Source organism: Panthera onca, chromosome F2 (assembly GCF_046562875.1).
Source record: "Panthera onca isolate mPanOnc1 chromosome F2, mPanOnc1 haplotype 2, whole genome shotgun sequence".
Taxonomy (NCBI): domain Eukaryota; kingdom Metazoa; phylum Chordata; class Mammalia; order Carnivora; family Felidae; genus Panthera; species Panthera onca.
In genome coordinates, this window is record NC_138356.1 from 7,541,954 (window position 1) to 7,564,930 (window position 22,977).

The 22,977-nt window shown below is 38.5% G+C and overlaps 1 protein-coding gene across 1 annotated transcript in view; it reads left to right on the forward strand.

Annotated features, from left to right (window-relative positions):
• LOC132664070 (uncharacterized) overlaps nucleotides 1-22,977 on the forward strand; it is a 61,072-nt gene that overhangs the window by 25,907 nt on the left and 12,188 nt on the right. The window contains exons 5-7 of the mRNA XM_060610540.3: nucleotides 467-643; nucleotides 3,457-3,669; nucleotides 14,772-14,949. Of these exons, the coding sequence (XP_060466523.1) occupies nucleotides 467-643; nucleotides 3,457-3,669; nucleotides 14,772-14,949 (568 nt within the window). The remainder of the gene's footprint in view (nucleotides 1-466; nucleotides 644-3,456; nucleotides 3,670-14,771; nucleotides 14,950-22,977) is intronic.

Genomic DNA, 22,977 nt, shown 5'->3' on the forward strand with positions numbered 1-22,977 from the left:
TGGGGTAAAATCTCAACTAGTACTTTGAGCCAGGAATGTTTCCCTGTAGCATAACCTCCTCGATTTGCTTAATTTTTTTGTAAACAAAACCTAATAATGCGTGCCTGTTAATTTCAGCTTTTGGTCCAAAGGAGTCTTGAGTTAGGAGAACACAAATGAAGAAATGAAAAATAAGCAACAGAATACAGTAACTCATTAAATTCTCCTGCTGCTGAAGTTTTTTTGTTGTTACCTGGTACTCTTCCATGAGTTCTGAGAAATCAACAGAAAGTTCTTGGAATAAGACCCTGGAAATCAGGCTGGAAAATCAAAACAATTAAATGACAAAAGCATGTGATAGATAATATGAGGAGTCTATAGAGGGAAATAGACCTGTACATACATAGAATGTGCCAACATTTCAAATTTAATTATTTTCTATTGCTAATTCAGAGTTTGCTTGCTTGTTTGTTTCCTTTTCTTTTAGGCTAGTGGTGGAGCCTGCACTGAGCTGCGAGTGCTTTATCAGCCTAACCGCTGTGCACTTCTTGAGTCAGCATTGGTTCCCGGTCATACGGTTATTTTTGATCGTCATGGCAAAAGAGCTGCTGAATCATCAGCAGGCTATGCAGACCTTTCAAAAGAATTTGTGGTTTTTGTCAAGGTAAAATGGTGGAAAGTCATTGAAGTTTATATTGCTAAATACCTACTTTATTTCGCTCTATTGAGGAAAGCTCTGGAGTCAGAATGGAGTAATCAGATCTCTTTCCCACTAGGTGGCATTGATGCCTGTTGCCATTCTGTTTACCCAGACTGTGGAAGGCAATAGGGATCATAGCTTTAGCAGCACTGGAACTGATAGGAGTGACATCCTTTATTCAATTGAATTTGTAGGTGAAAACCATAAATGTGGGAATTCTTAGTACAAATTTAGAGACTCTTACATTTGGGAATCAAACGTATATATTTAACTTGTCTAACAATTAGAATATTTACACTCTTTGAGTGTTGTATATGTGTGATCATTTTATGCTTCTTTCTTTATAGTATGTGCTTCTGAGTTTATCTTAAAAATATTATTGTTATCATAATAAAACAATACCTACCATTTTGCCTATTTTGTGCCAAGCACTTTACTGAGAGCTTTACCACATACAAAATTATATTTAATCATCCTAAAAATAGTGACAGATACTATTATTTGTATTTTAAATAGAAGAAAAGATTTTCCGAGAAGTTAAAATCTGACTAGTGTAGCATAACTAGTGGATAAATGGTGGATCGTGATTCAAATCAAAGTCAATTTGTCTTCAAAACATTTTATGCTTACTATATAATAAACACTTCATGGTAATATTATTTTTCTCAAAACAACATGATTTTTATACCCAAACATAAGGTGTATGTATATGTTTTTTTGTTTATGTATCAATCTCTCTCTCTCTCTCTCTCTCTCTCTCTGTCTCTCATTGGATTTTTAATTTTTTTAAGTTTATTTATTTTTGAGAAAGAGAGAGAGAGAGTGAGAAAACAGGAAAAGGGCAGAGAGAGAGAGAGAATTCCCTGCAGCTCCCACTCTCAGTGCAGAGTTTGATGTGGGGCTCAAACCCTTGAATGGTAAGATCATGACCTGACCGAAACCAAGAGTTGGGCACTTAACTGTCTGAGCCATCCACATGCCCCTGGGTGTTTAATCTTAATCTCTTCATTTTACCACCTCTGCATATGTTACTGCAAAATATACTTTGACATACTTTGACATATTTGGATTTGCTTAGCTTAAATGATTTGAAATTGAATTTAAGGGTCAGAATATGAAGCCTTTAAGACTATGGGAACATACTGCCAACTTTCTTTCCAGAAATGTACTAGTTTTAAATCCTGTGAACATTAAACCAACTGTGAAGTTAAAAGGGGACAGCTCATATGACTACCCTCACATCTGACACACACTTCAGAGTTCCAGAGTCCTTGAGACCACTATCAAGTTTTGATAAGTTAGTAAAATAGCTCAGAACTCACTGGAAGTTGTCATACTCATGGTTATGGTTTATTACAGAAAAAGGATACAGGTTAAAATCATCTAAGGGAAGAGACATGTAGAAAGTACCAAATGGTGCAACTTCTAGTTGTCCTCTCCCTATAGAGTGAGGACAGCATTTGTTTCTCAGCATTGATATGTGACAATATGCGTGGAGTATTGCCATTCAGAAAGCTCCCATGAGCCTTGGTGTGCAGTCTTTATTGGGGTTCAGTCATACAAAGAGTCCATGTTGCTGATCTCAGTCTCCAGCCTCAGAGGAGGTCAGCTGACATCTTGTGACTCAAAACTGCCACCCTAATTCAGATTTTTACTATGTGACTGGTTCAAGACCATCAAGCAAACAAAAAACTCCTATCAAGCATAACAATCCAAAGGTTTAGAAATTACCTTTCAGAATCCAAAGGCAAAGGCCAGACCTGTGTGAGCAAAGTTAATTTCTTTCTCTTTTTTAATTGAAATATAATTAACATACAGTGTTACATGAGTTTCAGGTGTGCAATATAATGATTCAACAATTCTATACATTTCTCAGTGCTCATCAGAGAAAGTGTGCTCTTAATTCCCTTTATCTATTTCACCCATTCTCCCATTCCCCACTCCTCTGGCAACCACTGGTTTGTTCTCTGTATTTAAGAGTCTGTTTTTGTTTGTTTCTTTTTTTCCTTAATTGCTTTACTACCCAATTCCTTTCGCAGTGTAGGAGAGGATCCATCTTGTTGAACTTGGTGTTGAGTATGGTCTTTAAAAAAAACTTTTGACAATTTTTAGAGTAATAAGGTAGGGTGAACTGCCTTTTTTTTTTTTAATGTGTATTTGCCATTTGTATTTTGTCCTCAGTGACTTGTGTGTTTATGTATTTTATCTATTTCTGCACAGTATTAGTGTATTCTAATAAACTTTCAAGATTTTTTTACATCTTCTTAAGTTATTGGTTGCCTAGGATTTACTTAAAAATACTTTAGTTGTATTTGATATCTCTTTTTATTCATTCATTCCTACATATGTACATTGACCTAATATGCACCTAATAAGGTGCATCCTATAATTCAGGTACACTTGTAGTACACTGTTTTTATTCTGCTTTGTATTAATATTATAATTATTTGTTTATATTGATTATAAATTTCTTAAGAGAAGTATTTGTGGTTTTTTATATTTTTTAAATCTCTGTAGCATTAAATACTGATCCTTTATTCTCAATGAATAATAATTGTTGTATATTATAATGAGCCAGTCAGAGAACCTCCCTTAATTTTGTATAGTTTTGCATAGTAGTTAAATTATTCCTTATTTTGCTCATTTTTAGCCAACAAGTTTCTGGTAAGATTCTGATCACTATAACTTCTGTAAAAGAATGGGCTCTCTTGCCATCTTCTTTTAGCAAAACATGAGCTTGTTATTTACTGCCTTCTGTTCTGTATGTCATCTTGAAGGGCGTGTTCCTGAACAGTGCTGTGGTTCTACTTGCCACGAGTCTGTGCCAAGCCCTGTGTCTCCAGCCTGATGGGAGCTGCACTGGAGTGGGAAGCCAGTCTGAGAAATCCTACTGGAAAGTGCATAAAATCAGCTCTGGTATTTGCATGTTTGAAAGTGTGAAAAATGCAGGGATGTATCTGAGGATTAAGGATGGCCAGTGTGATGGAACAGTAAGCATATGCTTGTATTTTTCTCAGCCAATGTTTAATACGTTTGCCAATGATAGATATGAGAATGGCTCTTTCTGAGTATTTTGTTTTTTTAGCTTTAACCCATAAACGTTTTAGAAATTGGATGTTATATATGGTGGTCCTCTTGACTTATTGAAAAGTTGGGAGGGCAGCCTCATGCTTTATATGATTAGAGAGGGATTCTGTCCGACCCTTTAGACATTGCTTCTGAAATGTAATGTGCACACAAATCACCTGGGAATTGTATCGTAAAGCACATTCTAATTCAGATGAACTGTGGTGGGACCTGTGTGTCTGTGTTTCTAATAAGCTCTCAGCTGTTGTTGATGATGTTGGTCTATAAACCATACATTGAGAACCAAGGCTCCAGAAAGTCCCAGCTCAACAATATTTCCCTACTGCTTCTTTTGGTGCCTGAATTTCCACCAATGGAAACCCTGCACTTTGAGTAAGGAAGTAATTTTAAAGTCTAAATATTAGGGGATCTTCTTTAACATCCTGACTTAGGAGGGGACATAGAAGGCAACTCACATAACACCTTTCATATATCATAATTCTTCTATGGGTTGAGGGTCATGTAAGATTACACATTTAACTTGACTGCTAATGCTGTGTTCCTCTGTTCTTTTTTGAAACAATTTAGTTTAAATTGTATCTTTAAGATAGACCCAGGGGTGCTTCCTCTCCCTTTTCTCCTTACCAGTATGGCATCAATTATATGGTAGTGTTTGCATGAGCTTCTGGGGGTGAGAAGGAGGAAGGCTTAGACTACTCATCATTGTGTGGGCCCCTGTCTCTGCTGCAGACTGGCAAGTCTGTGTCTGGTGAGCTGCACTGGTGTTCAGAGTGCAAAGAGAAAAGCACATGCATGCACATATTTAATTAGTATCCTTGATTGACTCACAAGAACACTGTGAAATTTCACAGAAGAATCCATGGTGCCATGCTATGGCAAACTGGTATGTGAACCAATTAAGATTAAAAACAGGTGACGTTACTTTTGGGGCACCTGGGTGGCTCATTTGATTGAGTGTCTGACTCTTGATTTAGACTCAGGTCATGACCTCATGGTTCGTGGGTTTGAGCCGTACGTTGGGCTCTGTATTGACAATGCAGAGCCTTCTTGGGATTCTCTCTCTCCTTTTCTCTGTGCCCCTCCTCCACTTGTGCATGTGCGCTCTCTGTTTGTCTTTCAAAATAAATAAATAAACTTAAAAAAAAAAAAGAAACCGAAACAGGTAACATTACTACTATGGCCAGACTGAGAGTATGATTTCATCTAATGCTCAGTCATCCTACTGGAGGAACATCAGGAGGTAGCTTTCCTTTCGTATCACCAGCGTCCACAAAGTATACGAGTCTTTGCTTTGGGGGCTCACGGGAGTGTTCAGAACCATGAGACAGATCTGTATCACTGCATGACACATGTTTTGGAATATGTGTGTTTTTAAATTTCTGGGGAGAGTTTGTGGTGGCAAAGATAAATGTCACTTTAAAGTAGATGAACCAACATTGGAAATTTGTGTCTTGTCTAGATATCAACCGAGGGGATAGCTCATCTGTCAGTCACCTTCCATTTAGCTGTTGTGTCATACTCAATTGGATGGTGGTTTTCATGGTTCTCCCATTCCTCCCTCTCCAGTCTGTGTGAGCCCTGTCTCTTCCCCCTCTTTCCCAGTATGCTGCTTCTCTTGTCCCTGCACGTGAGCACATTTCCTCTGCAAGAGTGTAGCAGAATCTTGAATTTTTCTGCCCTACACTAAGTACTTACTGTTGTTTTCTTCGTGTTCTTCTTGTTTGTGCTGAGTGACTCATCTCTATGTGATGAGGCTGAGGGAACTGGAAGAAGTCCTGGGTATTCAGTTGAAAGAATTTGGTGAGCACAGGCAGACGGGCGGAAACTTACAGATTAGTATGTAGAAGTATTCTGTCACAGGGAAACTGTTGGCATGCTCATTCTTCCGATGAAGAAGCTGAATGTGAGCCTGGCTACACAACTTTCCCAGAGCCCAGCAGCTGGTGTCAGAGCCAAGAATCAGTCTAGGTCAGGTTACCTTCTAAGCACCCCCCTTTTTCGGGAGGATTCATGATAGCAAGATGGGAGAGCTGGAATGACTCCCATGAGGAGAACAGGGTCCATATACATAGAGGGGAGGTGATTCCCAACGCAAAAATAAAGTTTCCTTCTTTAGCAATTTTCCTAGAACCCATCTTGTTGACAGCTTAGGTGAGTGAGTGAATCTAAAATTGTGTCCTTTCAGCCTGTGCTTGCTTTTCCCTTCCTGATAGACTTCTCAGGATAAAAAGCTAAGTTCAGAATTTCCTCTGTACTTTAGAACTGAGGCAGGCAATCATGTGTTCGGGTTTCAAATCCAAGTATCCCTTCTTCTTAAAGATCTTTCCTAACTTGAAAAAAACAGAGGCATTTGTTCTGTTTGGCTTGGACAGAGCCAAAGTGGGGAACCCAGTGAGATATATTGACAAAGGTGAAGGAACATAATTGGTTTGATTACATGGAATTTGATATTTAGAACATTAAAAGAAGAAATTCGGGCCATAATAGAGCATAACACAGAGATTCTCTAGGCGTTTTGGGAATGATACCTTGATTGCATGTCATTTGACTGGAGGTTTAAGGACCTTCCTCTTAGGTCATGGTCCTGTGAGACCACACATGCTTGTGAAGCAGGAGGTAGATGGAAAAGAAACTAGTAAGGGGGAGGGGGTCTGGAAGGAAGAGCAGGGAGCAAAGGAGCCTTGGGGGTCCACGATGGGGGTGAGGCACTGCTGGCCGTGTTATCAGGGTGCCGTCCCTTCTGCTAGGATCTAGTCTCTGCTCAGGGTGCCATCTGTTTTGCTAGGATCTAGTCCCTGCTCAGGGTGCCATCTCTTCTGCTAGGCTCTAGTCCCTGCCCCCTGCCCCCAATCCCAGCAGTGGGCCAGGACCTCCAGAGGCTGTCTCCTGCTGGAACAGCCAGCGCACCAGGAGGAACTAGGGGCTCAGACCACAGCTAGTTACCATCTCAAATGGAAGTATTTCAATGTTTAAAAAACGAGCATGGCTCTCCCAGTGTGTACCAGCTCAATCTCAAACACTGCTCCCCAACCACTACTAGCACACAAAGGGTGAGGTGTGTGTAACCCTTGAAGGCTGCAGAGGAAATCTTGTTACTATTTTCTTTTTTTAAAACATTGGTAAAAATCTCCAGTTAAGGTAAGATTTTGGAGTCTTCCTAACCTATGACAAACTTATAGATCTGTTACTTTTGTTCACTTGCCTCCTAAAATCAAAGCTCAAACATATGGTAGAGGTCTTTACCTTCCTGGTGTTCCTGTTAGAAATTTCAAGCTTATTCTTGGAAAAATTATTGCATTGGAAAGTTATTGTTAAAAGATTTGAAATTAAAAAGAAATTTTTTTTAATGTTTTATTTATTTTTGAGAGCAAGAGAGACAGAGCATGAGCGAGGGAGGGGCAGAGAGAGAGGGAGACACAGAATTAGAAGTAGGTTCCAAGCTCCGAGCTGTCAGCACAGAGCCTGATGCGGGGCTTGAACTCACAGACCGCAAGATCATGACCTGAGCCGAAGTTGGATGCTTAACCGACTGAGCCACCCAAGTGCCCCAAAAGATTTGAAATTTTAAAGAGACTTTCCATGAAGCCACAGGCTCCTGAATGCTATGTAAATTCTAGAAAAATGTGCCACTATTCTTGCCAAAGGTGAACTTCCTGATAATTGTAACAGGATCAGCAAAGAAAGCAGAGAGGAGAAAGACTAATATTTTTGAGTGTCGCTTGCGTAGCAGAGGCTGGACTAACTGTCTTATATTTGTAATGACATCCTTTTACCCCTAAACTCATATAGCAAGCCAGATAATAAGATAAGAAAACAACAATAGCAGGTCTTACCCCAAAGTGATCTATGTAAATGAATGAGTCACTCCCTTTAGGTAGTTACTAAAAGATTGGCCAGGATTGAAGAGTTTCTATTCTAAATTTAAGTCTTTTATCCATCAGGCACAGTCTAGATCAATCCTATTCTAGCTTTTCATTGGGATTGGCCCCTTGACTATGGTCTCCCCCCACCAACACTGTCAGGGGACATCAAGGTTAGTGAGGGCTCCTCCTGTGGATCCCACGTGTCTATTTGTTTTGTGTATACCAGCCTCATGTAAACAACTGAAGGTTGGAGAACTCAGGTTACTATGGGATGGTGTTTACCATTTATTTTTTATTTTTTTAAAAATTTATTTTTCTTAACATTTCTTTATTTTTGAGACAGAGAGAGACAGAGCATGAACGGGGGAGGGTCAGAGAGAGAGGGAGACACAGACTCTGAAACAGGCTCCAGGCTCTGAGCTGTCAGCACAGAGCCCGACATGGGGCTCGAACTCACATACCGCGAGATCGTAACCTGAACCGAAGTCGGACGTCCAACCGACTGAGCCACCCAGGCACCCCTGTGTGTTTACCATTTAAACAACATTGATGTTTAAACTTTACTTTGGAACTTTTGTGGAGAAGAGCCTCCCCAGAACTTTCAGCATTTGTATTTTACTTTCTGCTGTTCCCATCATAGTGTTCTCTTTATAACTTATTTAGTGACTCATTGATGTGGTTGTCTGAGTAAAATTCTTCATCTAAAATTTTGGTAAGTAGATCTTTTTAGTCAAAATGGATAGCTTTTTTGCTCATAAGGTACTGTATTAATGCATAAGAATCAGGCATATTATTTTTCACTTTTACTGTATCTGACCAGAAATCATTAGGCTGCAATGACATTACTCTTGAAAACAGAATGGTAATAATCATCTTAACGATTCTCCTTTGCATGTATTTAGAGGCTGTTGTAAGGCATGCTCACAGCCTCCAAAGGGGCTTAAAATGAACTCAAAGGTAAATGGTAACGCATACTCATATTATACCTTAAAAACCTAATAGTGCCTCGGTCCTAGTAGCTAGTCAACAAATGTTCATTGTATGAATGGAATTGAATAAGAGCATTAATGTTTCTAATGTATCTGCCATTGTATATTTGAGAACATTTCTTTTTTTTCTTTTATTTTAGAGAGAGAGAGGTGGGGGGCCATAGAGGGTCAGAGAGAATCTTAAGCAGGCTGCATGTTCAGTGCAGAGCCTAACACAAGGGTGGATCCCACGATCCTGGGATCAGGACCTGAGCCAAAATCCAGAGCTGGAAGCTCAGCCGACTGAGCCACCCAGGCACCCCTGAAAACATTTCTCATAGGCAGGCATACTTATCATCAAGTATGATGCTGATTCTATAATAAATGTTTCTGTTACTATGAAATTTTTATGGTGTAGGAATAAATCACCTGATGTGGTGAAGATTCAAGTTAGCAACAAACATGCATTTCACTAGGGACATTTGTAATGCTATTAATTTAAAGAAGAAAACAAGCCTCAGGGGCGCCTGGCTGGCTCAGTCGGTTAAGCATCCTATCTCGGCTCAGGTCAGGATCTCATGGTTTGTGAGTTCGAGCCCCGCATCGGGCTCTGTGCTGACAGCCCGGAGCCTGGAGCCTGCTTCCGATTCTGTGTCTCCCTGTCTCTCTGCCCCTCCCCCCCTCACGCTCTGTCTCTCTCTCTCTCTTAAAAGTAAATATTAAAAAAAATAAAGAAACAGAGAAGAAAACAAGCCTCAAAACATGGGTGGAATTCATCACCTAGAATCAGTGTAAAGGAAAAAGAGATGTTAAGAGTTGGAGGAAAAATAAACTAAATAGCATACAAACAAAAGACACGTACACACATAGATACACCCACACTAGGAGGATCCTTGTTCATGGGCAAGAATTGCGTTTGCAGAAACAGATTCTCTCATGGCAAATTTATTTAATTTTGCCTCTTTCGTTTAGATGTACATAACTACAAAGTTAAAGATAATTCATATTTTTAAGAAGTGGTACAGATGTACAAATGGGCTGGGCTGGGTATATAATGCTAGAGCAGTGGATTGAAAAGTATAAAATTCAGTAAAAGACTTAGTTTTATGTAGATGATAATAGATCCTATGATTTTAGTGAGCCTACGCCCCTAGAATATGAACTTAACAAGTGCTTCTCAGTTCTGGGATAGCTAGAGTGGGCGGAAGTTGGATATTTCCCTTTCCCCAGGTCATTAAGGGTCTGATAACACCCCGAAAGTTGAGGCTATCATTAAGTGGTTTTTTCCTGTGGGCAGTTCTTGTTAAGAAGAACAAAGTGGTATGTGTATTTAAAAATGGTTCGTTTTTCCCTCCCCCTGCCAGAAGCACAAGGGAATTCTTTGATATTCACTGTAGGGCCCTGGTTGAGATCTTGGAGATAAAGGCACAAAGTACAGGGGCCTGTTTCTGACTGGAATTCCTTAGAGTTTTAACTCTGAGACTTGTCCTCACTGAGGCTCAGTTGAGCAATTCGTCAATTACAGTTCAAGTTTTCCTACCCAGGCATGGTTTCCTCATTAGTTCCTGCTTTTGAGTCTTTGCTCTGGTAAGCTGTGACTCCCTGTATTTGCCTGTCTGTCTCTCTACTCTTGGGGGCAGCAATTACCTGTATCCTCACTCCTCTGACGGTTCTAAAAGGAGTTGGTGATTTTTCAATCTGTTTAGCTTTTTATTTGTTAAGACAGAGTAGTAACTTCTAAGTTTCTTACATGCAGAACTGGAAACTGGGAATTGAAATTATGTTTTTACTTAATCAAAAAATTTTGAAGAATTTTATTACAATTGTAAGATTAGCTATTTTGTTTGAATTTTCCAGAAAACGATCTTACATTTTGCTGTTTATTATAGACCATAGTCTATGCATTAGTTTTAATGTTTATAGCATGAAAGAGATTTCAAGAATACACAGAGGGGCTTGAGGACAGCAACAAAGATTTTCTTCCCCTCACAAGCAACAGACTTTAAGGCAAGAATAAATTGTTGAGTGAGTCATCCTGGAAAAGAGAAAGCTGATGAGAACCATTAATAATATAATAGTACAATGTATAGAATGTATATTAATTTGTAGAATGTGGGCATCATAAGGAAGAGGTTCTTATTTGCTTCGTTTATTAAAATACCCCAAACTCTTCAACAAGGTTTGACATTTGGTAGGTGCTCAGTAATGAATAAGAAGTTAAAATATCACTTGGGGGTGATGAGTAGGAAGTGTCCTTCTAGAAAGAAACCAGATAGAGGCAAAGGCACATCACATGCTGTTGCAGCAGCGGTCAGAGCATCAACACTCTAACAAGACTTTGTCCCATTGGTATATGTTGTGGATATGTAGGAAGACACACAAAATACAACAGGACCCTTTTACATCCAGAACCTACGTAGTTTCTTTTATTTCCTATCTGCATTCCATTAATCCGTTTGTATTTGGGTTAGGGATAAAACAGAGATTTTTTTTTTTTTTTTCCTGCTCTAATGAGATTATTTATTTATTTATTTTTAAAATTTAAATCCAAGTTAGTTAACAGATAGTGTAGTAATGGTTTCAGGAATAGAATTTAGTGATTCATCACTTACATTTAACACCCCCTGCTCATCCCAACAAGTGTCCTCCTTAATGCCCATCACCCATTTAGCCCACCCCTGCACCCACTTCCCCTCCAGCAACCCTCAGTTTGTTCTCTGTATTTAGGAGTCTCTTACGGTTTGCCTCCCCATCTGTTTTTATCTTATTTTTCCTTCCCTTCTCGTATGGTCATCTGTTTTGTTTCTTAAATTCCACATATGAGTGCAATTATATGATATCTGTTTTTCTCTGACTTATTTCGCTTAGCATAACACACTCTAGTTCCATACATGGTTGCAAATGGCAAGGTTTCATTCTTTTTGATTTCCAAGTAATACTCCATCTACTCCATCTTCTTGATTTGTTCGTCAGTTGATGGGCATTTGGGCTTTTTCCATAATTTGGCTATTGTCGCTAGTGCTGCTATAAACATTGGGACCCGTGTGCCCCTGTGAATTAGCATTTTTGTGTCTTCCGAATATATACCTAGTAGTGCACTTGCTGGGTCGTAGGGTAGTTCTATTTTTAGTTTTTTGAGGAACCTCCATACTGTTTTCCAGAGTGGCTGCACCAGTTTGCATTCCCACCAACTGTGAAAAAGTGTTTGCCCTTTTTCCACATCCTCATCAATGTATTTTGTTTCCTGAGTTGTTAATTTTAGCCATTCTGATAGGTGTGAGGTGGTATCTCAATGTGGTTTTGATTTGTATTTCCCTGATGATGGGTGATGTTGAACATCTTTTCATGTGTCTAAGCAGAAATATTTATTTATTTATTTATTTATTTATTTATTTATTTATTCATTTATTGTGTGTGAGAGAGAGAGGGAGAGAGAATGCAAGTGAGCAAGGGGAAGGGAGAAAGAGAATCAGGGCTCACCTGAAGCGGGGCTCATGTTTTTACTGGAATTGGGGCTCGAACTCATGAACCCTGAGATCCGCCAACACACATACACACGAGCACACACGCACATACACACACACACACTTTCAGAGACACTTTAAGAGACACTTCACTTATGAAGAACTGAAAGATCTCAATGGCCAAAGCTGGAACAGTTTGAGAAACAAAGTAGTGTGGGATTCTATCCTAGAGTATAAAATAAATATTATGAGCCCATAGTAATATACATAAATGATTTAATAAATAAATAAATGAGGGAAAGAGACAAATCTCTTATGTAGAATTCCAGATAAGTTACATAAAATACTCTGCCTGCAAGGAGGTGAAGCACAATTCCTTCCCTTAAGTATGGACTGCACACGGTGACTTCCTCCCAAAGAATAGAGTATGGGAAGGGCAGTGGGGGGGGGGGGGGGGTGGGGAGCGGGTGTAAAAACAGTGACTTTGCAGTAGAAAACCTGACCAACACCTAGCCATGTGATCAAGGTCAACCTCAACAGAGATAACTCACGTTGAAAATTTGTACCCTTGATTTGATGTGATGAAAATGGCACCTTTTCCTGTGGTCTTCTTCCCAGTATCTCAAAACTCTAGTCTAAACATGAGGAAGACATCAGACGTATTCCAATAGTGAGGCATCCTACAAAGTACCTGAACAGTATTCCTCAAAGCTGTCAAAGTCATCAAAAACAAGGAAAATATAAGAAACTCCCACAGCAAAAAGGAGTCTAGAGACATGGTGACCAAATATAAATGTATCCTGGGTGGGATTCTGGACAGAAAAAGGATATTAGTTAAAAATTAAGGAAATATCAGTGAAGTGTTACTTAATAATGTATCAGCATTGGTTCATTAATTATAAGAAATGTGTCCTAGTAATGCAATATGTTAATAGGAAAAAGTAGATTTAGATATATGGAGAGCTCTGTACTGTCTCTCAATTTTTTCTGTAAATCTAAAACTGTTTTAAAATATAAAGTCTATTCTAAAGGGGAGCCTGGGTGGCTTAGTCAGTTAAACATCAGACCTTGGCTCAGGTCATGATCCCGTGGTTCATGAGTTCAAGTCCTGCTTTGGGCTTGCTGCTTTCAGCGTGAAGCCACTTCAGATCTTCTGTCCCCTTCTCTCTCTCTGCCCCTACCCCACTCACTCTCTCCCCAAAATAGATAAACGTTTTTTAAAAAGTCTATTCTAAAAGATAATAAAAGGGACCTCCAGGGGTGTGTACTTGAAGAGCAGGAGAGAATTGAGATTCTGTTTATCATTGCTAGAAAACTGCAGAGCGTGATGTAACTTATTGGGTAGATACTGAGTATTAGAGAGTCATTAAAGGGGCGTTAAAGAAATTTCCTGAGGATAATTTGAGATGTGCCCATATCACTCCTCAGTGGCTGCCACAGTCTGAGATCAGGCTCGACTTTCTATGTTGCATACAAACTGATACGACCTTTCTGAATTCACCTTCCTCTCTCTTGCTCAAGAACATCAACAAGTTGTTCATCTACACACCAAATTGCTTTTGGCCTCTTAGTTTTGTTCATGTTGCCCTGCGCCTGAAATCCACTACCTACCACCCCTCATTTTCCTCCACTTAGCGTAGTTCTTATTTGACACTTAACTCGGCTTCACCTTTTCTAGGAATCCCTTCCTGATTTTCCTCAGTTTAGTTCCTTTTCTTCTCCCTACACCCAAGGAGTCCATCTCTATCCTGTTGGCCCTTACACATTTATTATTATTATTATTATTATTATTATTATCATTTGTATGTGTGGTCATGTGCTCTACTTGGCTATGAACAAATCAAAGCCAGAATTTTATTGTACCCATAACAAGAACAGAAGACAGAAGTTGCTTAAGCCATATTTATATTGTGAGAGAGAAATAGACCACAGGCACATTGTTTCTCATCTAAAAGAAGTTCACATTTGAAGGTAGAGATCAGAATACAGTCATCTTTTACAAATAAAATGGTTGCATTACAAGTTTTGATTCATTTTCACAAAACTTATTTTCTAGAACTCCTAAATCTTATAAGAAAACTTTTTAAAGCAGTAAATGGTGAAAAAGGTGAAATATTTTCTAATAGGACATGATACATACCTTTAAAAAGGTGAGAGATGATTTTGATGATCTGAAGGGTATGTAGATTATGCCTAAGCACCTAATTCTTGAATGTTTTGCTATGCAGTCTTTGAGTAATTTATGTGAACTCTGTTTACTGGTAAAAACTCAATTCAGAAAATGTGGAATAGCACAGAAAATTGGTTTATGTTTAGGTGTAAATGGACTTACGGTGAGAATAGCCCTTTTTTTCATTATCTTAGAGTGTTTTTCAGAAGGAAAGTTTCACATCTTAGTATTCTCTGTTTACCAATAGTTTAATAACTCTGAAATGAAACACAGCATACAGTACACTCTCCTTCATTGAAGCTCCTTGGTTACTCGGAGCCTTTTGTCTAGGGCATACGCCCTTGCCTCAGCCAAACACACGGTCTCATTTCTGGATCTATGGAACAAGGTGAAGTGTGTAGCGCAGGATAGGCGAAAGGTTCTGTATTCATCCCGAGGTTGGAAAATGAAGCCAAATTTTATTCCTGTCAAATGACTGGTTTTAAATTCTGCCCTTTGGTATTTGCTTACATTCATGAAATCATGTTATATTGATCACAGGGTACAGGAGATACTGACTGTCATTTTAAAATAAAGAAGAACTTGGAAAATGCGTCTGTAAGCCTGGAATCTACGAAAAGCCCGGGGTTATTTGTTGGACTTGAGTCAGATGGACAGGCAAAACCAGTTATTTATACCAAGAATGGGAATGTGTTCTTCTATCCACAAGTCGTCAAATGTACGTTTACTTTGAAATGTTTCCATTTTGGTTTGCTTTGTGATAGTTTTGTGTCTGATAATTTCATCACATTTTTACTAAGCAGATCTCTGCTAATTAGCCTTTTTGTAAGTTGCTGTTATTCTAGAAGCAGTGAAAAAAATTATGAAGATCACTTAACCCAAATTTTCAGGTAGTTAATGTTAGATACAGAGTTTTTGCTGTATTAAGCTCCTTTGTAGTTTTAAAATTTGTTTGTACATTTGCACGTGTGTGTGTTTGTGTGTGTGTGTATGTGTATTTTGTTATTTAATGGTATCTCCATATGCGCTGTGGGGAAATGGATCTGTTAGAAATATTCTCAGTTTCATTGCTATTAATTTTTAATGCTCACTGTATAAAATGAGATAGAAAAAAGATCATTACAAATGGGATTTGAATTAAAAATAGGATTTGGGGGAAAAAGTACAAGGATAGGACAGAAATGTGAATGTTTTGAAACTGGTTTCTCTCCTATCTAAGTTCAGATTCCCTAGCTAATTGAAGTGGGGATCTGAGGACTTTATTTAAACAGTTTAAGCTTAGAATGTATTTGCTGGAACACAAAGGCCAGTGAGGTAACTCCATTGTGTTCTTAAATTATCTGCAAATTTAGTTTGCTGTCTAATTTTTGCCTGATGTAGTCCCATGGACGTTGGCTTAATCTAGATGATTTTCTTAGTCAGTCTGACTCTTATTTAACTTCTCTTTGCTTCTCAAAGTCTACATGTGTATCTCCCTATAAGATACATTACCATATATGTGTCGTATATGTGTTATGATTATATATATATAATCTTCTTTATATATATCTTTTTTATATATATAAATATATATATTTCATATATATATATTTCATATATATATGAAATATATTTATATATATATTTATTTATATATTTATATATATAAATATATATATAAATATTTATTTATATATTTATATATTTATAAATATTTATTTATATATAAATATATATATAATATATTTATATATTTATATATATATTTAATATATATATATATGAAATATATAAATATATATTATATATATATGTATAAAATATCCTGTTGAAGATAGTTTAAATAAGAGCTTGACTTAACATGATGATATATCTGGCCCTGTTCTTTGTGCTGTCTGCCTCAATTCCTTCTCAGCCTTTAGTTGCCATATTTCAAGTTTTGCAAATTGTTGGACTAGTACACCTTAACTTACTGTCATCCGCATCGCCACTCCCTCCACCCTCTGTTTTTCCACAGACTGGCACAGAGTGGCACTCCTACTCAACGAAATGGGTTTGCCATCTGTCTCTGGCCCTCTGCAGGGAAACAGATGACTTGAGGGAAAGCAGGAACGTACAGGGTGGAGTGGAAGAAAAAGTAGTGTGAAACAGCTAGTAGGGGACACCGACCATGCCGGAAGAGCACAGGAAGAAAGGGGGGAACAGTGAGGAAGAGATGAGAGGGCAGAGGTAGCAATAATTGGAAAAAAGATGAGAACGAGCACAAATAATTTGTGGCAACACATGAGAGAGAGAATTAAAGGCCGTGTCTCTCAACCTAAGATATTGGTACCGGTAGAAAAGAAGTCGTTCTTTTTTGCAGGCATTACAGTGTAGTTCTCTTACTAGAGCACGGATGATTTCTTCTCTCTGTTTACCAGCTGTATGCTCTTAGGCAAGTCGACTAACTTTAGGCAGCTGTGTCTGTGTAACTGGGACAACGGTAATACCTTCCCTGTCTCCCCAGTGAAGCCGGTGGGGTCAAGCAAGTAAATGCACATGAAAGTCCTCGTTTCAGTAATAGTACCTAACATTTGTAGTCGGTTATTTTATGCCACACACTGAGAAGCATGGGTTATATAGTTTAGTCTCACTTCGGAAAATAGATATGTTATTTCTTGTGGTCTTTTGAAACTTCACTTTTATATGTGATAATGTGTTTGAAAACGCATTGATTGTAAATGAACTTTAAGAGCTTATAGCCAGTAGGGCTGACACTAATTCTTCTGCTGCTACGCTGATTAGCCTGGTTGATAGACATCGGTAATCTCTTTACATAATTTCTTTTTCCCCTTTATTATTTTTATTATATGGATAATGCATGTAATTGTGGAAAATTTTGAAAATACACTCATGTAGAAATCTATCTGAGATAAAAACTATTTACATTTTTCTGTATGTGTTTTCATGATTTTTCTCTGTGAAAGTGTGTGCTGGATATATTTACTTTCTCTAAATATACTGAAAGTACATTTGTAGCAAGATATACGGCTTCTGGCTACATATATGTATATTATACATACATACATATATAGACTTCTGTACATATATAACAATTTTTTCTGCTTTTTTACTTAAAGATATCGTTTTCATCAATACTCAGATTTATACCATATTTTCAAGTGATTTTTATTAATGCCTTTACTACAAATTATTTAACCAGTCCTTTAATGTTGGGTATTTTGTGGTTTAATTTTTTGTTCTTATAAACAATGTTGGGACGATCATTCATGTACATACCTATTTTTGCACTGATCTGAAATTTTTTCTTAGCATGAATTACCAGAAGTGGAATTGTGCATTCAATTTCAGTGATGATAGACTTCTTTTAAATCTGAATGCCCCATGGTGACTCTAGCAGTCTCAGAAGCCTGTTTGGCTCTCCTTAACCCCGTGGGGTATTGCCTACGGGCTCCTGTCTATCCTGGATATACCGAAGGGTTCCTCTTGCCCTACTTTGGGCTGTCACTTACCAGCCTGAGATCTTACAAGTCATTCTTACTAGATGCAAATTCCTGTGATCAACAAGCTGTTCCTATCTGGATTAACCCGTGGGGAAAATCAGGGAATTTTGTCCATTGACTAGATTACGGAAGTTCTAAGTGAATGCTAGACTTTTATTGCAAGTACCTCTTCCGCTTGAAAACAATGAATGGAGGATTTTCAAACATAGTGTAAAGTTATCGACTTCAGCTCTATCAAGATTGCTACCCCTGAAGGGCTTATTCCAAAGGATTCTGGATTTTCAAATTAAAAGGAAACTTAAAATTCTTTTTTTTTTTCTAAATTTCTTTTAATGTTTATTTATTTCTGACAGAGAGAGGGAGACAGAATGTGAGCAGGGGAGGGGCAGATTGAGAGAGAGGGAGACACAGAATGGAAGCAGGCTTCAGGCTCTGAGCTGTCAGCACAGAGCCTGACGCGAGGCTCGAACCCACGAACTGTGAGATCATGACCTGAGCTGAAGTCGGACCTTAACTGACTGAGCCACCCGGGAGCCCCGGAAACTTAAAATTCTTAGCCTCATACCTTCCCACTGATTATTTTCAACCTGTAAAAGTGACTGTAATACCACTTTGCATTGATGTGATGTTATAGCCCAGTACATTATGTATCACTCATTATGTATCTTGTCATTGTATGAGAATTCAAGAGCCAGGATAGAGACATGGACAAGTGAGGGGTAAGATTCTCTCTCTCTCAGAGATTCAGTAGGAAGAAGCAATTAATAGAATTAAAGGCAGAGAACCCATTTTGTAGGAAGTGGTATTAATATGTATGAAGACGCGTGTTGATATGGCCTTCAAGCAGGAATCCTTAGAACATTACTACAAGTTAGCTGACCCTTTGTGGCCTTGGCTAAAATCTTCAGGGTTCACGTTATCCTGAGGTAGTGTGTTCTATATTCTGTATGTTACCTGTTAGTATTCACAGAATCTGGGAAAAAGTTGATACTGAAAGTTTGCCTAAGTAGTTCTCTCTCCCCACTGTTGTAGATGCCCAGATTGACCAAGAAATTCTCATTGATCCAGGGAATCTCATCACCAGTATCATAAATTTGTATAGAAGTAGACTATTCCCAGAAATGCTAATCCTAATGATATTATTTCTGTGAATGGGATTAGTTTCTTTATTAGTCTTTCTGTTGCTTCATTATTAGTGTATAAGAATGCAACTGATTTCTGTACATTGATTTTGTATCCTGCAACTTTGCTGAATTCATGTATCAGTTCTAGCAGACTTTTGGTGGAGTCTATCGGCTTTTCCATGTATAATATCATGTCATCGGCAAAAAGTGAAAGCTTGACTTCATCTTTGCCAATTTTGATGCCTTTGATTTCCTTTTGTTGTCTGATTGCTGATGCTAGCACTTCCAACACTATGTTAAACAGCAGCGGCGAGAGTGGACATCCCTGTCGTGTTCCTGATATCAGGGGGAAACCTCTTAGTTTTTCCCCATTGAGGATGATATTAGCTGTAGGCTTTTCATAAATGGCTTTTATGATGTTTAAGTATGTTCCTTCTATTCCGATTTTCTCGAGGGTTTTTATTAAGAAGGGATGCTGAATTTTGTCAAATGCTTTTTCTGCATCGATTGACAGGATCATATGGTTCTTATCTTTTCTTTTATTAATGTGATGTATCATGTTGATTGATTTGCGAATGTTGAACCAGCCCTGCATCCCAGGAATGAATCCCACTTGATCATGGTGAATAGTTTTTTTTATAAGCTGTTGAATTCAATTTGCTAGTATCTTATTGAGAATTTTGGCATCCACATTCATCAGGGATATTGGCCTGTAGTTCTCTTTTTTTAATGGGTCTCTGTCTGGTTTAGGAATCAAAGTAATACTGACTTCATAGAATGAGTCTGGAAGTTTTCCTTCCCATTCTATTTTTTGGAATAGCTTGAGAAGGATAGGTATTATCTCTGCTTTAAATGTCTGGTAGAATTCCCCAGGGAAGACATCTGGTCCTGGACTCTTATTTGTTGGGAGATTTTTGATAACTGATTCCATTTCTTCGCTGGTTATGGGTCTGTTCAAGCTTTCTATTTCCTCCAGTTTGAGTTTTGGAAGTGTGTGGGTGTTTAGGAATTTGTCCATTTCTTCCAGGTTGTCCAGTTTGTTGGCATATAATTTTTCATAGTATTCCCTGATAGTTGCTTGTATCTCTGAGGGATTGGTTGTAATAATTCCATTTTCATTCATGATTTTATCTGTTTTGGTCATCTCCCTTTTCTTTTTGAGAAGCCTGGCTAGAGATTTATCAATTTTGTTTGTTTTTTCAAAAGACCGACTCTTGGTTTCATTGATCTACTCTACAGTTTTTTTAGATTCTATATTGTTTATTTCTGCTCTGATCTTTATTATTTCTCTTCTTCTGCTGGGTTTGGGGTGTCTTTTCTGCTCTGCTTCTATTTCCTTTAGGTGTGCTGTTAGATTTTGTATTTGGGATTTTTCTTGTTTCTTGAGATAGGCCTGGATTGCAATGTATTTTCCTCTCAGGACTGCCTTCACTGCATCCCAAAGCTTTTGGATTGTTGTATTTTCATTTTTGTTTGTTTCTATATATTTTTTAATTTCTTCTCTAATTGCCTGGTTGACCCATTCATTCTTTAGTAGGGTGTTCTTTAACCTCCATGCTTTTGGAGTTTTTCCAGACTTTTTCCTGTGGTTGATTTCAAGCTTCATAGCATTGTGGTCTGAAAGTATGCATGGTATGATCTCAATTCTTGTATACTTATGAAGGGCTATTTTGTGACCCAGTATGTGATCTATCTTGGAGAATGTTCCATGTGCACTCGAGAAGAAAGTATATTCTGTTGCTTTGGGATGCAGAGTTCTAAATATATCTGTCAAATCCATCGGATCCAATGTATCATTCAGGGCCCTTGTTTCTTTATTGACCATGTGTCTAGATGATCTATCCATTGTTGTAAGTGGGGTATTAAAGTCACCTGCAATTACCACATTCTTGTCAATAAGGTTGCTTATGTTTTTGAGTAATTGTTTTATATTTTGGGGGGCTCCCGTATTCAGCACATAGACATTTATAATTGTTAGTTCTTCTTGATGGATAGACCCTGTAAGTATTATATAATGCCCTTCTTTATCTCTTGTTATAGCCTTTAATTTAAAGTCTAGTTTGTCTGATATAAGTATGGCTACTCCAACTTTCTTTTGACTTCCAGTGGCATGATAAATAGTTCTCTATCCCCTCACTTTCAATCTGAAAGTGTCTTCAGGTCTAAAATGAGTCTCTTGTAGACAGCAAATAGATGGGTCTTGTTTTTTTATCCATTCTGATACCCTGTGTCTTTTGGTTGGCGCATTTAGTCCATTTACATTCAGTGTTATTATAGAAAGATATGGGTTTAGAGTCATTGTGATGTCTGTAGGTTTCATGTTTGTAGCGATGTCTCTGGTACTTTGTCTCACAGGATCCCCCTTAGGATCTCTTGTAGGGCTGGTTTCGTGGTGACAAATTCCTTCAGTTTTTGTTTGTTTGGGAAGACCTTTATCTCTCCTTCTATTCTAAATGACAGATTTGCTGGATAGAGGATTCTCGGCTGCGTATTTTTTCTATTCATCACATTGAAGATTTCCTGCCATTCCTCTCTGGCCTGCCAAGTTTCAGTAGAGAGATCCGTCACTAATCTTATTGGTCTTCCTTTATGTGTTAGAGCACGTTTATCCCTCGCTGCTTTCAGAATTTTCTCTTTATCCTTGTATTTTGCCAGTTTCACTATGATATGTCGTGCAGAAGATCAATTCAAGTTATGTCTGAAGGGAGTTCTCTGTGCCTCTTGGATTTCGATGCCTTTTTCCTTCCCCAGATCAGGGAAGTTCTCAGCTATAATTTCTTCAAGTACACCTGCAGCACCTTTCCCTCTCTCTTCCTCGTCTGGAATACCAATTATGTGTAGGTTATTTCTCTTTAGTGCATCACTTAGTTCTCTAATTTTCTCCTCATACTCCTGGATTTTTTTATTTCTCTTATTCTCAGCTTCTTCTTTTTCCATAATTTTATCTTCTAGTTCACCTATTCTCTCCTCTGCCCCTTCAATCCGAGCCATGGTCATCTCCATTTTATTTTGCAGCTCATTAATAGCCTTTTTTAGCTCCTCCTGGCTGTTCCTTAGTCTCTTGATCTCTGTAACAATAGGTTCTCTGCTGTCCTTTATACTGTTTTCAAGCCCAGAGATTAATTTTATGACTATTATTCTAAATTTACTTTCTGTTATATTGTTTAAATCCTTTTTGATCAGTTCATTAGCTGTCATTATTTCCTGGAGATTCTTTTGAGGGGAATTCTTCCGTTGGTCATTTTGGATAGTCCCTGGAGTGGTGCAGGACTTCGGGGCACTTCCCCTGTGCTGTCTTGAATAACTTGCATTGGTGGGCGGGGCCGCAGTCAGACCTGATGTCTGTCCCAGGCCCACAGCTGGGGCCACAGTCAGACTGGTGTGTACCTTCTCTTCCCCTCTCCTAGGGGCGGGATTCACTGTGGGGTGGCGTGTCCCGTCTGGGCTACTTGCACACTGCCAGGCTTGTGGTGCTGGGGATCTGGCGTATTAGCTGGGGTGGATCGGCAGGGTGCACAGGGGTGGGAGGGGCAGGCTCAGCTCGCTTTTCCTTCGGAGATCCGCTTCGGGAGGGGCCCCTCTTCTGTGGGCCTTTTGTCTACGCTTGGCTCCTGAGAATCCATTCTGCTAGTCTCCTGGCGATTTTCTGGGTTATTTAGGCAGGTGTGGGTGGAATCTAAGTGATCCGCAGGACACGGTGAGCCCAGAGTCTTCCTATGCCGCCATCTTCCCAGAAGCCGACCATGATATTATTTCTGAATATACTGAGGCAACTTCCTGTGTTAATGCTGGTTATATTGCTTTGGAAATTTTATTGAAGCATTATGAATCCTAGGAATTCTGAGGAAAGGTATGGAAGCACTAACATTTATTCAAAATGCCTTTCTAGTAATACTTACTCGTTTTCATAAGACAAGAACCACAGTGTTGAAGAAATCCATGTGTGTACCATTTGCCTTTTGGCTTCCACGTCAAGTTTGTATTTTCCCCACCCAGGACTATAATGAAAAATGTAGCTGCAGAATTCATTGCAACAGTTCCTTTGCAGGATTTATTTGGACTCTAATTAATCATTAGACTATGCACATTTTAACAAAAGAAAGCACAAAGAATGGCTGCTGTACAAAGGCTCATGTTTGC